General features: G+C 45.2%; 1 protein-coding gene across 1 annotated transcript in view; it reads right to left on the bottom strand.

The window, feature by feature from the left end:
• Positions 1 to 18,049, bottom strand: part of LOC120398546 (ATP-dependent translocase ABCB1-like) — an 81,962-nt gene extending 63,913 nt beyond the window's left edge. The window contains exons 1-9 of the mRNA XM_039526058.1: positions 17,940 to 18,049; positions 7,921 to 8,027; positions 5,818 to 5,905; positions 5,679 to 5,727; positions 4,667 to 4,820; positions 3,635 to 3,713; positions 3,248 to 3,439; positions 2,010 to 2,181; positions 1,153 to 1,277 (exon numbers count right to left, since the gene is read on the bottom strand). Coding sequence (XP_039381992.1) covers positions 1,153 to 1,277; positions 2,010 to 2,181; positions 3,248 to 3,439; positions 3,635 to 3,713; positions 4,667 to 4,820; positions 5,679 to 5,727; positions 5,818 to 5,905; positions 7,921 to 7,969 — 908 coding nt within the window. The 5' untranslated portion in view covers positions 7,970 to 8,027; positions 17,940 to 18,049. The remainder of the gene's footprint in view (positions 1 to 1,152; positions 1,278 to 2,009; positions 2,182 to 3,247; positions 3,440 to 3,634; positions 3,714 to 4,666; positions 4,821 to 5,678; positions 5,728 to 5,817; positions 5,906 to 7,920; positions 8,028 to 17,939) is intronic.
• Positions 18,050 to 18,544: the final 495 nt, after the last annotated feature.

Here is an 18,544-nt window from a genome sequence, read left to right as displayed (position 1 = left end):
GAGTTAGTGCTCACTCAATTTTTGAAGAAAAAGTGCTTTAGATAAAACCAAACAAGTAAACAGAAGCCAGAATCCCCTTTGACTCCACAACCTGGCAGTAGTTCTCTCCTGCTGAATGCTATTGGAAGCCAGGAACTATTCTCAGAAGCTAAATTACCAAGACATATGCCCATAGCAAGCAATCAAATACAAATTAAGCACCATATTATGCTAATTAACCCCTGTGAGACAAGGACAAAGATTAACAGTTAGTTAATGAAAAAAAATATTCTCTTTTTGCTTGCGATTCCTTTACAAGCTTATGGTTTTCCATCAATCAATAACAGCTTCTGTTCACTCATTAGCTATCTAATCCCCTTTAGCTTCTCAAGGGCATTACAGAAAGCACCGTTTAGCCCAGCAATGTTCTCAGAACGTTTCAGGAGGACATGCATATCATTTTATTGTTCAATAACAGGCTGAGCAGCTTTGTAGGAACCCTCTCGACACATATATCATGTACAAAAATGCCCTGACCAAAAGTGGGAAGGCCCAAAATGAATGGCACAGTTTACGCAGTAGTGAAGGGGTCCTAAAATGATGTGCAATTAATTTTTTCCACATAAACTGCTCAGATAACATTGGTGCTGTTCAGATTAGATCAAGAGGAGGATTATTTGCAAAGCACTAAGCACGTACTTAACTTTAAGCATGTGGGTAGCCCGCTTGAAGTCGATGACATAGGAAAGTGATAGGGAATCTTACCTAAGCTCATGATCCAGTAAAGCATGAACTTAACTGTAAACACTTTAATCGATGATTTCAGTGTGCGTGTGCATGTGCTTAAAGTATTTGCATAAGTGCTTTGTTGAACTGGAGCCTTAGAGAAGATTGCATTTTCTGTAGCCTCAGCTTCCAAATTCAACTTCAGGTTAGTGTCAGAGGGAAATTGGACCTTACAATGCCCCTCCATAATGTAGGTCAATTGAGTGATTGCAAATATTCATGAGTGACAGAAAACATCTCCTTCCATATGCTCATATTTATCTTCAACTGAACTTCTCAGCTATCTGGGGGATAAACTGACCGATCATCTTCGATTTTTTTTTAAATAAGCCCATCACTTTCCCAAATATTATGTACAATCAATAATTAGTTAAAAAAAACCCTCACTTTGCTAATGCCTTCGTCTGTCCATTGAAAGCAACGACTGTTCTGATAGCAGTCAAAATTTCTTCCGCCACAGCTCCTGCTCTAGCGTAAGCAGTCAGCTCTTTTGTAGTGAATGATGCCAGGAACTGGAAATTGGGAGGGTAGGGGGAAGGGGAAAGTATTTTATGAAAATCTATTTAAGTGGTGTAAATTATGTACTGATACAAAGGGTGATCAAGCACTTAGCAAAAGAGCCTAGAATTAAGGAGACCTGGGTTCAAGTCCCCACTCCAACACAGTTTTCCTGGGCAACTTAGGGTAAGTAACTTTTCTCCATTTTTCACTTCTCCATGTGTAACATGAGAATCCCCTCTCTTGCATGGTGTTGTGAGGCTAAACACAATGAAGCTTGTGTGGCACTCAGAAACTACAGTAATGGAGGCCATGTAAATAACTTAGCTATCTTAATTACAGGTCATAATCCTGTTTCTTCCTCCACCATTTTCAGTGCTTGGGTGGGGGAAAAGGGGAGCGAAAACAAAATACAATCTAAAAATGGAAACACTTTGTAAATTTTTCTGAGCATTACAAGCAATATCTACTAATGTGGTCACAGTTGATAGATGCAGATCATCCTCTTCCCATGTGGTGAGTGGTGGTGACTGGACGCAGTCCAGGCCTCCATGGCATGCGAATGCCTGCCCGCTGATGCTCAGTGTAGACAGAGCTCTGCAAATTTTGGGGCAAGAGCCAGTGGAGCAGGAGAAGGGCTGCTCTCCATGCTCTCCAAACTTTGGGGTCATGTTGCTTTGGGGGCTCACTCCCTCTTAATCTGTTTTTAGAGGTAAAATTCTTATTTGTTTTTCCTCAGCACTTACAAATGATCCAACTGCTGCTGCTGCAGCAAGGAGAGGGCTAACTGACAAAATCACCAAAGTCAGTTTCCATCCGTAGACAAATCCTATAACAATCCCTGTCAGAAATGTGGAAAAGAATTGTACAAATATACAGATCTTGTCTCCGATGCCTTCGTGGATGGTGTTAATGTCACTGTTAATTAAAAAAAGAGATTTGTTAACTTTGATGAATGCCTCCTCCTCACACATTTTTCTCTTTTGCTGGAGAGAAGCTTGTCAGAAGTTTAACTGTTCAAATCATTGGGTGGTAGGAATTTTGGACGTGGATACTGAACAGCAGCAATGGCTCTTTGTGGGGCTAGGAACTAGCAGATCACAACTCATTTTCTGTGATGTAACCTCTAGATAGACTTCTGCCATTGCTACCCCTGCTCATTCACACGTGACCCAATTCATTTATGCAGTATCCAAAAGGAATAATCCATTAAAAAAATCACCCCAAAACCTTTACATTACATTTTCCTCTAAGTTCCCCTATGTATCCGATCTTCTTCAATTTTGTTATTAGATTTTAAGATCTTTGAGGCAAGAAATATCTCCTTTTTCCATCCTATACAGTGAGAAGTTCAGTGTTAGTAAATTATTATTTGGAAAATCATTGTGTGTCATGCTAATTTTCTCTTGCTATTTACAGATGTGGGAACTAGGATTGGTGAAATTCAAGCCTCTCTCATTCCCTTCAGGATTCACATCTTACGAAAACTGGGCATATCCCTCCTGCTAAAATTAAATCTGGAGAAACTCTGATCATACCTTCCCCTGAATCCCTGCACAAGGGATCTGATCCAAAGATTCCTAAGGATTTTAATTGGTTTTGGATCAGGTTCAAAATGATAACACAGTGCACATAACTATCAGTGCAGTTTCATTTCATACAATGTCAGGGTTTTCAGTGTTTGTAAACTAGCTGGAGACAGCAGAGCTGTTTATCTACAGTAGTTTGCAAAATAGCTCATAGACACTACAAAACCAATGTCAGAGAAGTAAGATATTGCATTTCATGGCATACGCCCTCGCAATGGAAATGTCACTGAAACCCTGAAAGTGAAGTGAAAAATGGTAACAAATTCCTCCCTCAGATAGGAGAAATATTTTGGGTCTTAGTTAAAAAGGTTTCCTGGAAATTCCCTGTAGCTAATTCTATAAAGGTAAACATCAGACTCAGGTTTCTGGTACATAGATAAATAGAGCTTTCTCACTCCGTCAGTCGGGTGTTCAACGTTCCAATCTGGCTGGTATCAAACCAAGCCATCTCCTGGTGAAGTATGGCGAAAAAAAACTTTTGTCGGATTCTTGCTGTCTGTCTTGCAGCTGAGGTCAGAAGTGTCCAGACTTGGATGGTGCTCAGTATCACTACAGCAAAGGCAATACCCGCATAGTAGGAGGCAAACCTGTAGTTAAATAGTAAAAGTCCATAATGTCAATTGCATCTTGCAAGATACGTTAGATGCATCAGGTCACATTCAACCCTGCTGAAGCCAATGGGATGTAATTGAGGGACAAATTTGGCTTACAGTCTAATGGACAAAACAAATATAGAAACTACACTGTGCTATTCTTATGAAAATAATTGCAGAGGTTCTTACCTGGTCATTTCAGCTTCTATATCCAAACCTGGCATTGCTGGGCAAGTAGAGCTACTATTCATCACAGCTGAAAGATTAACTGTAACAAAGAAAATTATTCAATTTTATTAGAACAGGCATAAAACAAATCATGGCGGTTTTAGGCCATAATTGTATGGGTGTTTTGCATGACACTATACTCCCTGAAACAGCCCTGTAGATTTATAACTTTCATGGTGTCCATCATCCTTCTAGTGGAGGGTCAAACAGGGCAAACTTCTGAGTCAGCTCAGAGGGGTACTGTAGAGTGATGTCATGGATTTAGCTCACTACGTCAAAGGGCACCGGCCAGATCATAGCTTCATCTGATCTGGCCTTCAGATTCCAACAGTGGCCAATATCTGATTTTCAGAAATTGATAACTCCCCCTTCTACCTCACACAAGGCAAAATTCATCCATGCAGACACCATAAGGCCGACTTTTATGCACCACTTAGGTTCCACCCAAGTCTCAAAACTGGGCCCAAGTGGGTCCAAGTGGTAGCTCAGCCTTTTGCTGGCTGCCTGCAAAAAGTGTAAATTCCACTAATAATGCACCTAACCAACTGTGCAAAACCGTTCAGACCTGGGAGAAATAGCAGACCCCTTCCAGGTGTCAGCACATATATTTTAGGGTAAGTTATGATTGCCCTTATCATAAGCTTAGCTCATATAGAGGAAAAATAGAATTAATGGTCCTATTTTGTTGTTTTAAAAGTCCAATCACAGATCTTGATTTGGTGACCTAGTGGAACAGTGAATTCCATGGATTAACTACAAGCTATAGAAAGTAGTAAATCGTTTTACAGTTACCAAATGTACTGCTCTATAATTTATCAAGAGTCTAGTTTGCTACTGTACTACACAGCAGGGTAAAAGGGAAGGACTGCTCAGAATTCACTAAGCTTTTCGTAGCTTTTAACATCACAGCAGCACTCCATCCTGAACCTCTGCCAATCCAGTAAATAAGAGACCCTAACAAATATTTTCAGAAGTTGAACAAACTTTATTTACCTGAAGATGCATTTACTTCTTGGCCAATCGTCACAAAGCTGTTTGTCATCTCTCCAGTGACAACGATAATAAGTGGCAGCCCTGTTCCATTTGCAACAGCTGCAATCAAGCCTATTATCATCAAAATGATATCCAGCCAATCGGCATACGCAAACTACATGAATATAAAGAAAAAGGAATTAATTGCAGGTTGACAAATTCACATAATTGTGACAATATCCTACTAAGACACACAGAATAGGATTTGTTTTTACATAGCACCAGTCACAATTTGGGTATCCCAAAGCACTTTATGAAGCAATGAATTAGATACTGTGAAGGCAAACACAACACTTGGGATGCACTTTGAAAAAGCTTACACACAGTTTTAGGCCAGTTTTTATTGAGGGACTTAGGACATGTTGGCAGGATGAATCTCCTAATCCGCAGAAAAAAGAATGTATCTAACATCACCTGTGCAACTCACTGCCTCCCTGGGTGCATTCTACTACATCCCATATTTACTCAGTGCATTGAAAATGTAAACAAGAACAGGTAGTTGACAAACATTTGGCTGCTGCCTACCAATAGAAATGGGTACGTAGCAGTTATCACATTTAAGAAAAACACAGCCCTTGTTTCCCTGGATAATTCATGAGACATTATGCACGAATGATAAAATTATCTCCAGTTGAGAGACTCAGGGCAAGGCCCTACTTACCGCACATGCTTCACTTCAGTCCTTAACATGGGTGAATTTCACTCCGTCATGGTGCTAGTGCTGAAACATCGTCAAGCACTGGCAGTTAGCTGCGGGGGGAACTTTGCACAACAGGCCGTATTTTTAATGAGGGAAGCCTGAGATCAACACACAAAAATGGCTGTACGGCAATACTAAATTTTGCACAGACCTCTTTCTTCTCTTCTGAAATGCAGTGTTGTGGTTGCATATTAGTCTGTTACCAAAATGTACAACAGGCAAAGAAAAGGAACAATGAAAAATATAAATCAAACCAATAAACTATGCACTAACCAATTTCAAAATGCCAACCATCTTTTCCTTTGACTCCTCATTTTTCTTTCTAAAGAGATTAATGCAAAATTAATCCAGACCCTTTCTTGAAAGGCAGGGCAAGAAATGTAACAGCGTATTAAGATCAAGGAACCCCTACTTTTTCTTGTTCTTCTGTAACTGGTCATTTTGCTCAGGTTTTTCATCATGTTGGAAAGCAGGATTGTCATAGCCTTTACTTGCAGATTCTGTGGAGGGGAAAGTAGGTTTTGCTTTCACAAATAGTAAGGTCTTTTAAGTCAGCTTCTTATGAAGCACATTACATCCCTTTCTGAATTACACTGGTCTACAATTTTTGAGAAGTCGTCTGCTTCAGAGATAAAATGTGCTATTTATTATGTATTTTGATGTGCTGAATTCAAATATGACAATTAAAACAACTGATTGGCTACTGTTTCTAAGATATTTAAGTTTTTACATTTTATGTCTATGTATATTGTGTAGATAGTAGAGTTTTAATCATAAATTGTAAACCTAGGTCTTTTCATGTGTTTATGGTTGCTTTACATGATAATATTTCACCTGTCCTGTTTATGTAACACTTTAAAAATCAGCAAAAGGGTTATATAACTAAAATTTATTATGAAACAAAAAGCAAAAAAATATTATGTACATAGTTTAGTCCTATTCAGTGTCTACTCGGCGCTTCTTGGCTTGTCTCTTGTATCGGCGCACCAAAACGGTTGATTTTTTTAAAGCAGAAAACGTACATTTTTCTCATGCTCTTGAAACAGCTCATAACTTTCAATATTTTCCTCCCCAAAAATCATATCCAAGCTGAGAACAAAGATCATTTTCAGCCCAAAAACTAATTTTAAGGGAAGTCATTAAAGATTAATTTGGGCCTCAGTCTTGCAAAAACTGAGGGAATGCCTAAGTGTGTGTCTACACTAGAAGTGCTGCAGTGGCACAGCTGAAGCTATGCTCTCTGTAGCATATACACTTACTACAATGGCGGAAGGGATTAGTGAATCCACCTGCTACGTTGCTGGAAGAGTTCTTCTGTCAACCTAATGGTGCCTACACTGGGGCTTAGGTCGGCTTACCTATGTCTCGCAAGAGCATGAATTTTTCACACCTCTGAGAAATGTAGCTAGGTGGACCTAACTTTTAGGTGTAGACCAGGCCTTTGTCTTTGCAGGATTGGAGCCTTAGAGTGGAACAGGCATCTTAGTATTTGTTGGTGTTTCAGTGTTACCTACTGGCCTCAACCCTACTGTGCTATGGCTGCACAAACACAAGCAAAAAAAGAGGATCTCCACCCAAAAGAGTTTATAATTAAGGAATAAGATGAGAAATAACAAGTGGATGAAAGAAACAGACAGAGGAATGACAATAGAATAGTGAGGTGACTGTGAACTAAAGGATAAAAGATGGTCACAACACACCAGCTATCTATCCTATCTCAACCTGAACTGTAACTACTGTGTTTTCCATCACTAGTTTTTAAGAACGTGTTTGTATAGACTTATAGGACACTATTATGTTTGTTTTGATTATATAACAACTCAAATGCAGTTAACTGGTTCCTGACTCACATACTGGAGCATATATCAAGGGGTAGCCATGTTAGTCTGTATCCACAAATACAACAGGGAGTCTGGTGGCACCTTAAAGACTAACAGATTTATTTGGGCATAAGCTTTCATGGGTAAAAATCCTCACTTCTTCAGATGCATAGTGGAGCACTTGCACACTTAGACCCCATTGCTGATGCATGTAAATAACTTTAGGCATGTGAGCGGCCACACTGAAACCCAATGGGACTACTCATGTGCATAAATGCTCGCAGGATGGGAGCCGTAGTTATTTTCAAACTAGAGTGACTCACTAGGCACACCAGGGTCACTTAAGCTGGTAGAAAGGCCACACAGAGCTATGCCCAGGTAGTGCTGTGATTAAGTTAAAAGAGAATATGTGTATTCAGTGCTAGCCACGAATATTTTCTGAATGCTGTTTCCTCCAGACAGATCCCCAAGAAGGGTCCATACTCGCTGGGTAAAGACACCACAGAAGAAAGCTTAATAGCTAGAGCAGCATGATTTGTGGAGGACGATGGGAGGGCTGATCTGTTTTTCCATAGAAATCCCTCATGGCTCCCAGACAAGATTCAAAATGTGGCTTAGTTTCGTGGCAATGGAGTACATCCTTCCAACAACTAGCCTAACATTCAAAAGAAGAAACAACTAACTGAAAAACTTACTAGGATTAGGTGGTTCTTTTTCTGTGTAATTTATGAAATCATCCTTCATTGTGTTATTCTGTTGTATGGTTATTAGACTTGCAGAAGTAAATCACTTTGGGTAAAATCTGCATACACAAGAAAACAGCACAACCTTTCAGAGACAATAGCCATTCAAACTCCAGTGGTCACAGGCAACACAAGCACTCCCCTCTAGGCCTAGGTAGGCCCTGCTGTCTCTTTACAGGTTAGCAATAGGCACATTCTAACCCCTGAGTTCCCCGAGCATCTCCCTGGAGTGTGAAGCCCCTGTTCCACTGCAAACTCACAGTATTAACAGATTTGCTGTTTGGAAAGGAACACTACACCCCAGCTTACCAGTTCCAGCTCCGATCACCTCTTTGCTTAACACACGACACAGATACGTTTACAGTGAAAATGAGCAAAAGTTTATTTAACAAAGTAGAGATGTAACCCCTCTTTCAGTGCTGGCTTAGTACCTGAATGCAGTGCAAACAGGAGAGGGTTACCTCACAGTTTTTGGACAGTTCCAAAATTTCGGTCACCCTGGGCTCAGTTCCCAGTGCTGCTGGTAGGTGTCTGCCTCCCCCTCCTGGCATGCTAAAGGATCAAGCTACTTGGTGGTGCTTCCAGTGAGACAAGGGATAACCACACTCAGGCTGAGGCTACAGCACTTGAACTCACAAATAATTCAAACTCACACAAGCAAACACATTAAAAACAATAACTATAAACTTTATTTAAGGACTTGACCCAAGAGAAATAGACAATCAGATAGATGAAAATCCTTCCGCAGATGCAATGTGCCTTTAGGGTGCAAAATTACAACCCAACTGCCCATATAACTCTAAGTCTTGGCTACACTTGCAAGTTGGAGCGCATTAAAACTGCCACGGGCGCCCTAGCTCACTACCTGTCCACACTGGCAAGGCACGTAGAGCGCTCTGACTCCGCAGCTAGAGCACTCCTTGTACTTCACCTTGGTGAGTGGAATAAGGTTTGATGTGCCCCCGCTGGAGCACTGCAGCGCCAGTGTGAACGGGGTGTTGCATTACCATGCTCTGATCAGCCTCAGGAAACATCCCATAATCCCCTTAAGTCAAGTGGCCACTCTTGTCATTGTTTTGGAATCACAGCAGAAATGCGGATATGCCCTTTCAAAGCTCTGTTTCTGACAGCCAGCATGCTTATCTGCTCCGAGACAAAGCAACCATTACTGTGGAATGCTGCTTGGGGAGGGGGAAGAGGGGGAAAAGAGGTCTGCTGCTGTCTGAACTTACAAGACAGCATGCCCCAAAGACCAACTCTCTCTCCCCCCACATACATACAACACACTCCCTGTCACACTCCACGCCACCTCCATTTGGAAAGCACATTGCAGTCACTTGCATGCTGGGATAGCTGCCCATAATGCACTGCTCCCAATGCTGCTGCAAGTACCGCAAATGTGGCCATGCCAGTGCGCTTGAAGATGTCAGTGTGGACAGACTGCAGCACTTTCCCTACTGTGCTCTCCGAAGGCTGGTTTAATTCAAAGCGCTCTACATCTGCAAGTATAGCCAGGTCCTAATACCGGATACCCCCTCAGGTTCCATTTCTGGCTGAGTGGTCAGGAGACTGATTCGGGCAAGCAGGTCCTGCCTAGCAATCACTGGAAATGGACAAACCGTCCATTCCCTTCTGAAACAGTGCTGACAGCCTTTAAAGCTTGGAACCCATGGGTTCTAAAATCCTGAATCTGGTGTGGGCTGGCTGCAGGACAGACAGGCTGGAAGCAGCAAATGTCAGGAGAGACAGGCTGTCTCCTCCGGTTGCTGGCAGGCGGTGACAGGAGGATTGTCTGTGCCTGGGACTTTTCTGCAGGCTGGGGTTACAAGTTAGGCCAGTTGCTGGGCCTGGAAGTGCTGTGCTGGCAGACTGCAGGCAGACCTGCTCCTCCCTCTGCTTCCCAACTGGTCTCTCCCACATGGCGGGAAAGCCGAGCTATTCATAGCCTTCCTCAGGGCCGGTGCAACCATTTAGGCAAACTAGGCGGCTGCCTAGGGCGCCTAGAGGTTGGGGTCGCCTAAAAGCCCGCTCAGGCGAGGAGGTGGAGTGGAGGTGAGCTGGGGCGGGGGACGGGGCAGGGAAGGCCACCCACAGTAACTGGGGAGGAGTACACAGGGGAACGGCTCCCCACCCCAGATCACCTCCACTCTGCCTCCTCCGTTGAGCACACAGCCCCCGCTCTAACTCTCCTCCAATCGGTGGTGCAAGCCTGGGAGGGGAGGAGAATTAGAGCAGAGCCGGTGTGCTCAGTGGAGGAGGCGGAGCTGAGGTGAGCTGGGGTGGGCTCCCAGGCAGGATTAGCTGCTGCAGCAGAGGGGGGCTCCCCGGGCAGAGTTAGCTGCCGTGCCGAGGGCAGGGGAGTCTCCCCGGGCGGGGTTAGCTGTCGTGGCAGGGGTAGGGGAGTCTCCAGGGGTGGGTTAGCTGCTGCGGGCTCCCCGGGTGGGGGACTGGGTTAGCTGCCGTGGGGGGGTGGGGTTAGCTGGGGGGGTGGCGCAAGGTGGAAGTTTCGCCTCAGGCGTGAAACTTATTTGCACCGGCCTTGGCCTTCCTCCTGCTTTCCAAGGCCTCCAGGGCTCCGGGGGTGATTTAAAGGGCCAGGGCTCCTGGCCACCTACCACTACTGCCCCGGGCCCTTTAAATCACCAACCAAGTCCCACTGCCAGAGCACCTGGGGTAATGGCAGCAGCCCAGGGATCTGGCGATGATTTAAAGGGCCAGAGGCTCGAGGGCGCAGTGGAGCCCCGGGCCCTTTAAATCACTGATGGACCGTGGGGGATCCCGGCTGCTGCCACTACCCCAGGGCTCAGGAGGACATTTAAAGGGCCCAGGGCTCCACTGCGGTAGCGGCGGCAGATGTAGTGTATTAAATTGATCTCTGCAGCAAGGTGCTACTTACAGTGCACTTAGCATACTCAGTACATCTGCTGAAACCACTGCCCTTCACCCTGCCCTTATTAGCTATAAGATTCTGCGGTCTGCTTTTCACAGGGGTTAAAAACTGGCAAAGGGGGTGAATCGGAGTGGGGGGTGGCCAGGGTCTGAGAAGAGGGTGGAAATTGACTGGTCGGGTGGGTCAAGCAGCTGGTGGCAGGATTAGGAGAAGGGCTACAGGGCAAAATCAGGGCTAGGAGGGAGAAACAGGAGTTAAGCTTGGAGTGAGGCACTGGCAGAAGGTGTCAGAGGGCAAAATCCGGCACAGGCGGGGGCACAGGGTGTAACAGTTACCCCAATGGCATTGAGACACCCATGTTTGCAAAAATGGTGTGGGGCAAAGGGGCTTTTTTTATTTCCCCTCTCACAGACAGCACCTCTCAGCATCGGCTTCCCGGGGCTGAGTTCTTAAAGGCACAGGCATCCCAGTACCTAGTCAATGCAACTCCTCTTTGACTGATCTAACCTACTGTCTACACTGCAAAGTTCAAAGCGCTGCCATGGGTGCCAGTGGTCCTGGTAATCCACCTTGATGAGGGGATTAGCTCCGGGCAGTGTCCACACTAGTGCTTTAAAGCGCTCAAACTTGCTGTGCTTGGAGGGGGGTGATTTTTCACACCCCTGAGCCATCAAGTTAGAGCGTTTTAACTTGCCAGTGTAGTATCTGATTGCATAGCATCTCCTAGCAGTTGTCTTATCTGTTGCTGGAATTCCCTGAATTTTTTAATTTATTTTTTTCTTCTCATTTTAGAGCTGACTGAATTTCTGGCCTAATGTCAAAACTTTGTTTTGAGTCAATCCACCAATGGGGATTGCATTTTTGCAACTGTTTTTTTGCCTATCAGTCTAGCCCTTAGTGTTTTTCCGCATGCCATTGTGTACAACTTGATTCTCAAATATTCAGTAAAGGCAGTATATTATCTCCTATGACGTCTTTCTCCCTGTAATTACTGCCATCGTGGGTCAGACCAATAGTCCGCCTAATCTAGTATCCTGTCTTGTAACAGTGGCCAGTGCCAGGTGCAAATTTGGGAATGATCAGACCAGGCAATGACTCAGTGAATCATTCCATTGTCCACTCCCAGCATGAGTTATACACCCTTGAGTCAAGAAATTTTAATAAATAAATGATTTTTTTATGTGCGTTTTTGTTCATGAGCCTGTAGGGTGCAGTAAGGCCAGTTCCAGTGCCTTGAGCCTAAACACCTGAATGAATCTTAGGGCTGGTCTACACTGTGGGGGGCATACATCTAAGATACACAACTTCAGCTACGCTATTTGTGTAGCCGAAGTCGTAGTATCTTTAGTTCAACTTAGCTGGCCGTCCTCACGGCGGCAAGTCAACTGCCGCGGCTTCCCCGTCGACTCTGCTTACTCCTCCTGCCTAGGTGGAGTACGGGCATCTATTCGGGGATTGATTTATCGTGTCTAGATGAGACACGATAAATCAATCCCCGATAGATTGATTACTACCCGCAACGCGGCGGGTAGTGTAGACTTGGCCTTAGACTACCCTCATACAGTTCCTGTTTCCTCTCCCAAGCATTGCATATACCTAGGGCCATATGTACACTTTAGGTGTGGGTTAACTCAACTTATGTCAGTGTAGAGTCACTACGGTTACTATGCCACTTGTGTACATGCCTCCTGGACTCCTTGTCTCAGCAGTCAGGGTACTTACCAGAAGCACTTGTATAGAGTCAGAGTGAGGTGCACCATGAATAGATATCCTACTGTATTTTGGGAAGCTTTTTTTGTCAGTGTATGTTGGGTACCAAAGAGGTTAGACAGCGTGGTTGTGGCCATGAGATCCAACTTCTTATAATGCATTGTTGACCACCCACTAATTGTATATGTATCCCATATATAAATGTATACATAATGTTTACACCTTTTTTTCTAAACCCGCTAACCTGCCTGGCCCTCCTCACTGTCTGCCATCTCACACAGAATCATGGAACTTTCATGGCTCTGCACTATTGTCATGAGCATTTGCACCCAAATATGCCTGCTCGTTTACTGTTTGCAGATCAGTAAACATACACGTGGGGTATGACATTATACTCTATATTCTTTATGAAAATATGCTTATGATATGGATATGACATAGCTAATATATACTTTATGCAAGATGTCTAATGTGGGGTATCATTGCAAAATTGTAGACCTATTGACTGTGTTTATCCAACCTGTATGCATGTAACATTTGTATCTGAGGCTAGAAATATTTACCATGTCTCTGTATTTCAAATGTGCGTCTGTATTTCAAATGAAGTAAAAATCGTAAGTGAATCCGCATGTTCCATAGAATCTCTATGAATAGTAATTTCATGCTGTAATAAGAATATAACATTAGGGATCTATTATCGACCACCTGACCAGGACAGTGATAGTGATGATGAAATGCTAAGGGAGATTAGAGAGGCGATCAAAATTAAGAACTCAGTAATAGTGGGGGATTTCAATTATTCCCATATTGACTGGGAACATGTCATCTCAGGACAAAATGCAGAAACAACATTTCTTGATACTTTAAATGACAGCTTCTTGGAGCAGGTGGTACAGGAACCCACAAGGGGAGAAGCAATTCTCGATTTAGTCCTGAGTGGAGCGCAGGATCTGGTCCAAGACGCAACTATAACAGGACCATTTGGAAATAGTGACCATAATATAATAACTTTTAACATTTCTGTGGTGGGAAGAACACCTCAGCAGCCCAACACTGTGGCATTTAATTTCAGAAAGGGGAACTATGCAAAAATGAGGGGGTTAGTTAAACAGAAATTAAAAGGGACAGTGACTAGCGTGAAATCCCTGCAAGCTGCATGGACACTTTTCAAAGACACCATAATAGAGGCCCAACTGAAATGTACACCCCAAATTAAAAAACACGGTAAAAGAACTAAAAAAGAGCCACTATGGCTTAACAACCATGTAAAAGAAGAAGTGAGAGATAAAAAGGCATCTTTTAAAAAGTGGAAGTCCAATCCTAGTGAGGTAAATAGAAAGGAGCATAAACATTGCCAAATTAAGTGTAAAAATGTAATAGGAAAAGCCAAAGAGGAGTTTGAAGAACAGCTAGCCAAAAACTCAAAAGCAGGAAGCCTGCTAAACAACCAGTGGGGCCCCTGGATGATCGAGACACAAAAGGAGCACGTAAAGATGATAAAGTCAATGCGGAGAAACTAAACATATTCTTTGTTTCAGTCTTCACGGCTGAGGATGTTAGGGAGATTCCCAAACCTGAGCCGGCTTTTGTAGGTGACAAATCTGAGGAATGCTCACAGACGGAGATGTCACTAAGAAGGTTTTAGAATTAATTGATAAACTTAACAGTAACAAGTCACCAGGACCAGATGGCATTCACCCAAGAGTTCTGAAAGAACTCAAATGTGAAATTGCAGAACTACTAACTCTGGCTTGTAACCTGTCCTTTAAATCAGCTTCTGTACCCAATGACTGGAAGATAGCTAATGTAACACCAATATTTAAAAAGGGCTCGAGAGGTGATCCTGGCAATTACAGACCGGTAAGTGTAACATCAGTACCGGGCAAATTAGTTGAAACAATCACAAAGAATAAAATTGTCAGACACATAGAACATAAGTTGTTGGGTAAAATTCAACATGGTTTCTGTAAAGGGAAATCGTGTCTTATTATTCTGTTAAGAGTTCTTTCAAGTGGTCAACAAACATGTGGACAAGGGGGATCCAGTGGACATAGTGTACTTAGATTTCCAGAAAGCCTTTGACAAGGTCCCTCACCAAAGGCTCTTACGTAAATTAAGTTGTCATGGGATAAGAGGGAAGATCCTTTCATGGATTGAGAACTGGTTAAAAGACAGGGAACAAAGGGTAGGAATAAATGGTAAATGTTCAGAATGGAGAGGGGTAACGAGTGATGTTCCCCAAGGGTCAGTCCTCGAACCAATCCTATTCAACTTATTCATAAATGATCTGGAGAAAAGGGGTAAAAAGTGAGGTGGCAAAGTTTGCAGATGATACTAAACTGCTCAAGATAGTTAACACCAAAGCAGACTGTGAAGAACTTCAAAAAGATTTCACAAAACTAAGTGATTGGGCAACAAAATGGCAAATGAAATTTAATGTGGATAAATGTGAAGTAATGCACATTGGGGAAAATAACCCCAACTATACATACAATATGATGGGGGCTAATTTAGCTACAACTAATCAGGAAAAAAATCTTGGAGTCATCGTGGATAGTTCTCTGAAGACATCCACACAGTGTTCAGTGGCAGTCAAACAAGCAAACAGAATGTTAGGAATCATTAAAAAGGGGATAGAGAATAAGACGGAGAATATCTTATTGCCCTTATATAAATCCATGGTACGGCCACATCTTGAATACTGCTTAGAGATGTGGTCTCCTCATATCAAAAAAGATATACTGGCATTAGAAAAGGTTCAGAGAAGGGCAACTAAAATGATTAGGGGTTTGGAACCAGTCTCATATGAGGAGAGATTAAAGAGGCTAGGACTTTTCAGCTTGGAAAAGAGGAGACTAAGGGGGGATATTACAGAGGTATATAAAATCATGAGTGATGTGGAGAAAGTGAATAAGGAAAAGTTATCTACTTGTTCCCATAATATAAGAACTAGGGGCTGCCAAATGAAATTAACGGGCAGCAGGTTTAAAACAAATAAAAGGACGTCCTTCTTCCATCACACAGCGCACAGTCAACTTGTGGAACTCCTTGCCTGAGGAGGTTATGAAGGCTAGGACTATAACAGGGTTTAAAAGAGAACTGGATAAATTCATGGAGGTTAAATCTATTAATGGCTATTAGCCAGGATGTGTAAGGAATGGTGTTCCTAGCCTTTGTTTGTCAGAGGGTGGTGATGGATGGCAGGAGAGCTATCACTTGATCATTACCTGTTAGGTCCACTCCCTCTGGGGCACCTGGTATTGGCCATTGTCAGTAGACAGGATACTGGGCTGGACGGACCTTTGGTTTGACCCAGTACGACCATTCTTATGTTCTTATGCTCTGTTGGATGAGGTCAGACAATGTTAGAGGCTTATTGAAGGAATGCACAAACACAAAGATTATCCCAGGAACTGTGTGCAATAGGAACCTCTGAAGGATAGTGCTATACAAAGGCCATCTGATGTAGCTAACTTCTACAGATAGCAGTCTCACAAACCTACGGTATGAAAAACTGCTATCTCTAGGAATTAGCTTCATCAGATTGCAGTGTTACAGGTCTCCCATGACCTTCTCATAAACAAACTATGGAAATGCAACCTAGATGGAGCTAAAATAAGATGGGTGCAAAACTAGTTGGAAAACAGTTCCAACAGTAGTTATCAGTGATTCATAGGCTGAAAGGGCTGAGTCAGGCTGAAAGGGCATAATGAGTGGGGTTCTATAGAGATCAGTTCTGGATACGTTTCTATTCAAAATCTGAATCAATGATTGAAATAATGGCATAGAGAATACAATTATAAAATTTATGAATGATAACAATCTGCATGCATACAAAATGGAAAATTACTTCCTAGGAAGGAGTACTGCTGAAAGGGATCTGCGGGGGTCACAGTGGACCACAAGCTGAATAGGAAAGGGATGTATGCAAAAAAACAGAATATCACTCTGGGCTAGGGTGACCAGATGTCCAGATTTTATAGGGGCAGTCCCGATTTGGGGGTCTTTTTCTTATATAGGCTCCTATTACCCCCCATCCTCTGTCCCTATTTTTCACACTTGTTATCTGGTCACCCTACTCTGGGCTATCCACTCTACTGGAGTAAAAATTGGAGAGAGTCCAGAGAAGAGAAAAAAAAAAAGGTCTAGAAAACATGACCAATGAGAGAAGCAGCATCTTTTTACAAAAGCTGTTTCTTACAATCTACACTATAAATGATTGCTACAGGTAGCATATTTCTACAGTAGCAATTTCACATGGACCTTAGTGCAAGAAACTGCTACCTGTAGGCATTTGCTACAGCTGGGAGCCGTTTACTCCAACAGCATTTTCTCACATTAGGTACCGGTAACTGCTGCCAGTAGCACATTCCTGCCCCAGGGCCGCCGGGGGGGGGGGGGGGCAAGAGGGGCAATTTGCCCCAGGCCCTGAGCCCCACAGGGGCCCCCACGAGAGTTTTTCGGGGCCCCTGGAGGGGGGTCCCTCACTCACTCCAGGGGCCCCGGAAAAGTCTTGCGGGGCCGGGCGCAGGAGCTTCTTCGCTCCCGGTCTTCGCCGGCGGGGGGGTCCTTCCTCTCCGGGGCGGAAGGACCCCCCGCTGGCGAATTACCACTGAAGACGGAGCAGGACCCGCCGCCGAAGTGCAGCCCGGTCTTCGGCGGCGGGGGGCCCTTCCCTTCCGGGACCCACCGCCGAAGTGCCCCGAAGACCAGCGGCGGCCCCCCCCGCCGAATTACCGCCAAAGACCAGGCTGCACTTCGGCGGCGGGTGCCGCTTCGGCGGTAATTCGGGGGCTGGGGGCCCCGTCGCGGGTTTTCGGGGCACTTCGGCAGCGGGTCCCGGAAGGGAAGGGCCCCCCGCCGCCGAAGACCCCGGGCCCCCGGAATCCTCGGGGCGGCCCTGTCCTGCCCAGAGCACTTTAACACACTACACCTGCCTGGTGCCGCCAGGCTCGGACCCGCTTACTGTCCCCTCCGCCCCCCGCAGTGCCCGCGAGCCCTTTGCTGTCAGTCCCGGCGGCAGGCAGGGCTCCCTCGGCGCGGGTCACGCCGAGCTGCCACTGGCCACGGAGCGAGCAGCCCCCAGAGACGCGGCCCCGCTGCTGCCGCGGAAGGGGCCCCGCTGCCCGCGTGCGCCGCTGAGCCCCCGCGGGAGGGGAGCGGGGAGGGGCTGGGCGAGGGGGTCGCTCGGACACGCCGCTGGCGCCAGGGGGGCTGGAGCGTCCCCATCGCTCAGCCCTGGGCCGAGCCCCGGCGGCCTCCTGCCCGGGGCGGGGGGTGGCTGTGGGGGCAGGTGGGGGGAGCCGGGCTCGGGGCTGGGAGAGATTCCTCAGCAGGAGACTGGCCCCGTCCCAGCGGTTCTGAGCCTCACCTGCCCGCTGCTCCCTGCGCTGCTCCCAGCCCGGCTGTGACTGCGGAGCGCCCGCACCTGCCTCCGCTCCCTGCCCCAGGCAGACTCCCCGCTGTGGTGTGTCCCAGACGCTGCTCTGCCTAAACCTCCGTGCCCGCTTCCCCCTGCCCCTTATAAACAGCAGGCTGCTGCCGGCCGCCCACTTTTCAGCTACCTTGTTTCCCTTCCGCCACATCCCGGGGGATCACGTTTCAAGGTAACGCTCTGGGGCCCCCTTTCCACATCTCCTGGCAGTGACTCCTTCCCCACAGGTACCCCCGCCCAAAGCAAGAAAACCATTTCTGGTGAAGACGTGCTGCTGTGGGGACCAGAAATGGGTAAAAGGACTAAAGCCTCCCATTGTGGTTCTTTCCTGCTTAAATGTGTTTAAATGTCTCCTAAAAAGTTCAGAGGGTCGATTCAGAAAAACACCCGGAAGCTCTGATTCGTCACCACACTTGTAGGGAGGTCTCTCAGTTACTCTGGGAAAACTTATGCAGATTTTACAGGACCCTGTGGCTTCCCACCCCTTTCCACTGTGCAAAAACAAAATCCCATAATTATCTTCCTATCTGGATGCTGATATC

Source organism: Mauremys reevesii, linkage group 2, assembly GCF_016161935.1.
Source record: "Mauremys reevesii isolate NIE-2019 linkage group 2, ASM1616193v1, whole genome shotgun sequence".
NCBI classification, from domain to species: Eukaryota; Metazoa; Chordata; order Testudines; family Geoemydidae; genus Mauremys; species Mauremys reevesii.
The sequence above is the reverse complement of the archived record's forward strand: the minus strand, read 5'-3'. Positions and strand labels throughout refer to the sequence as shown.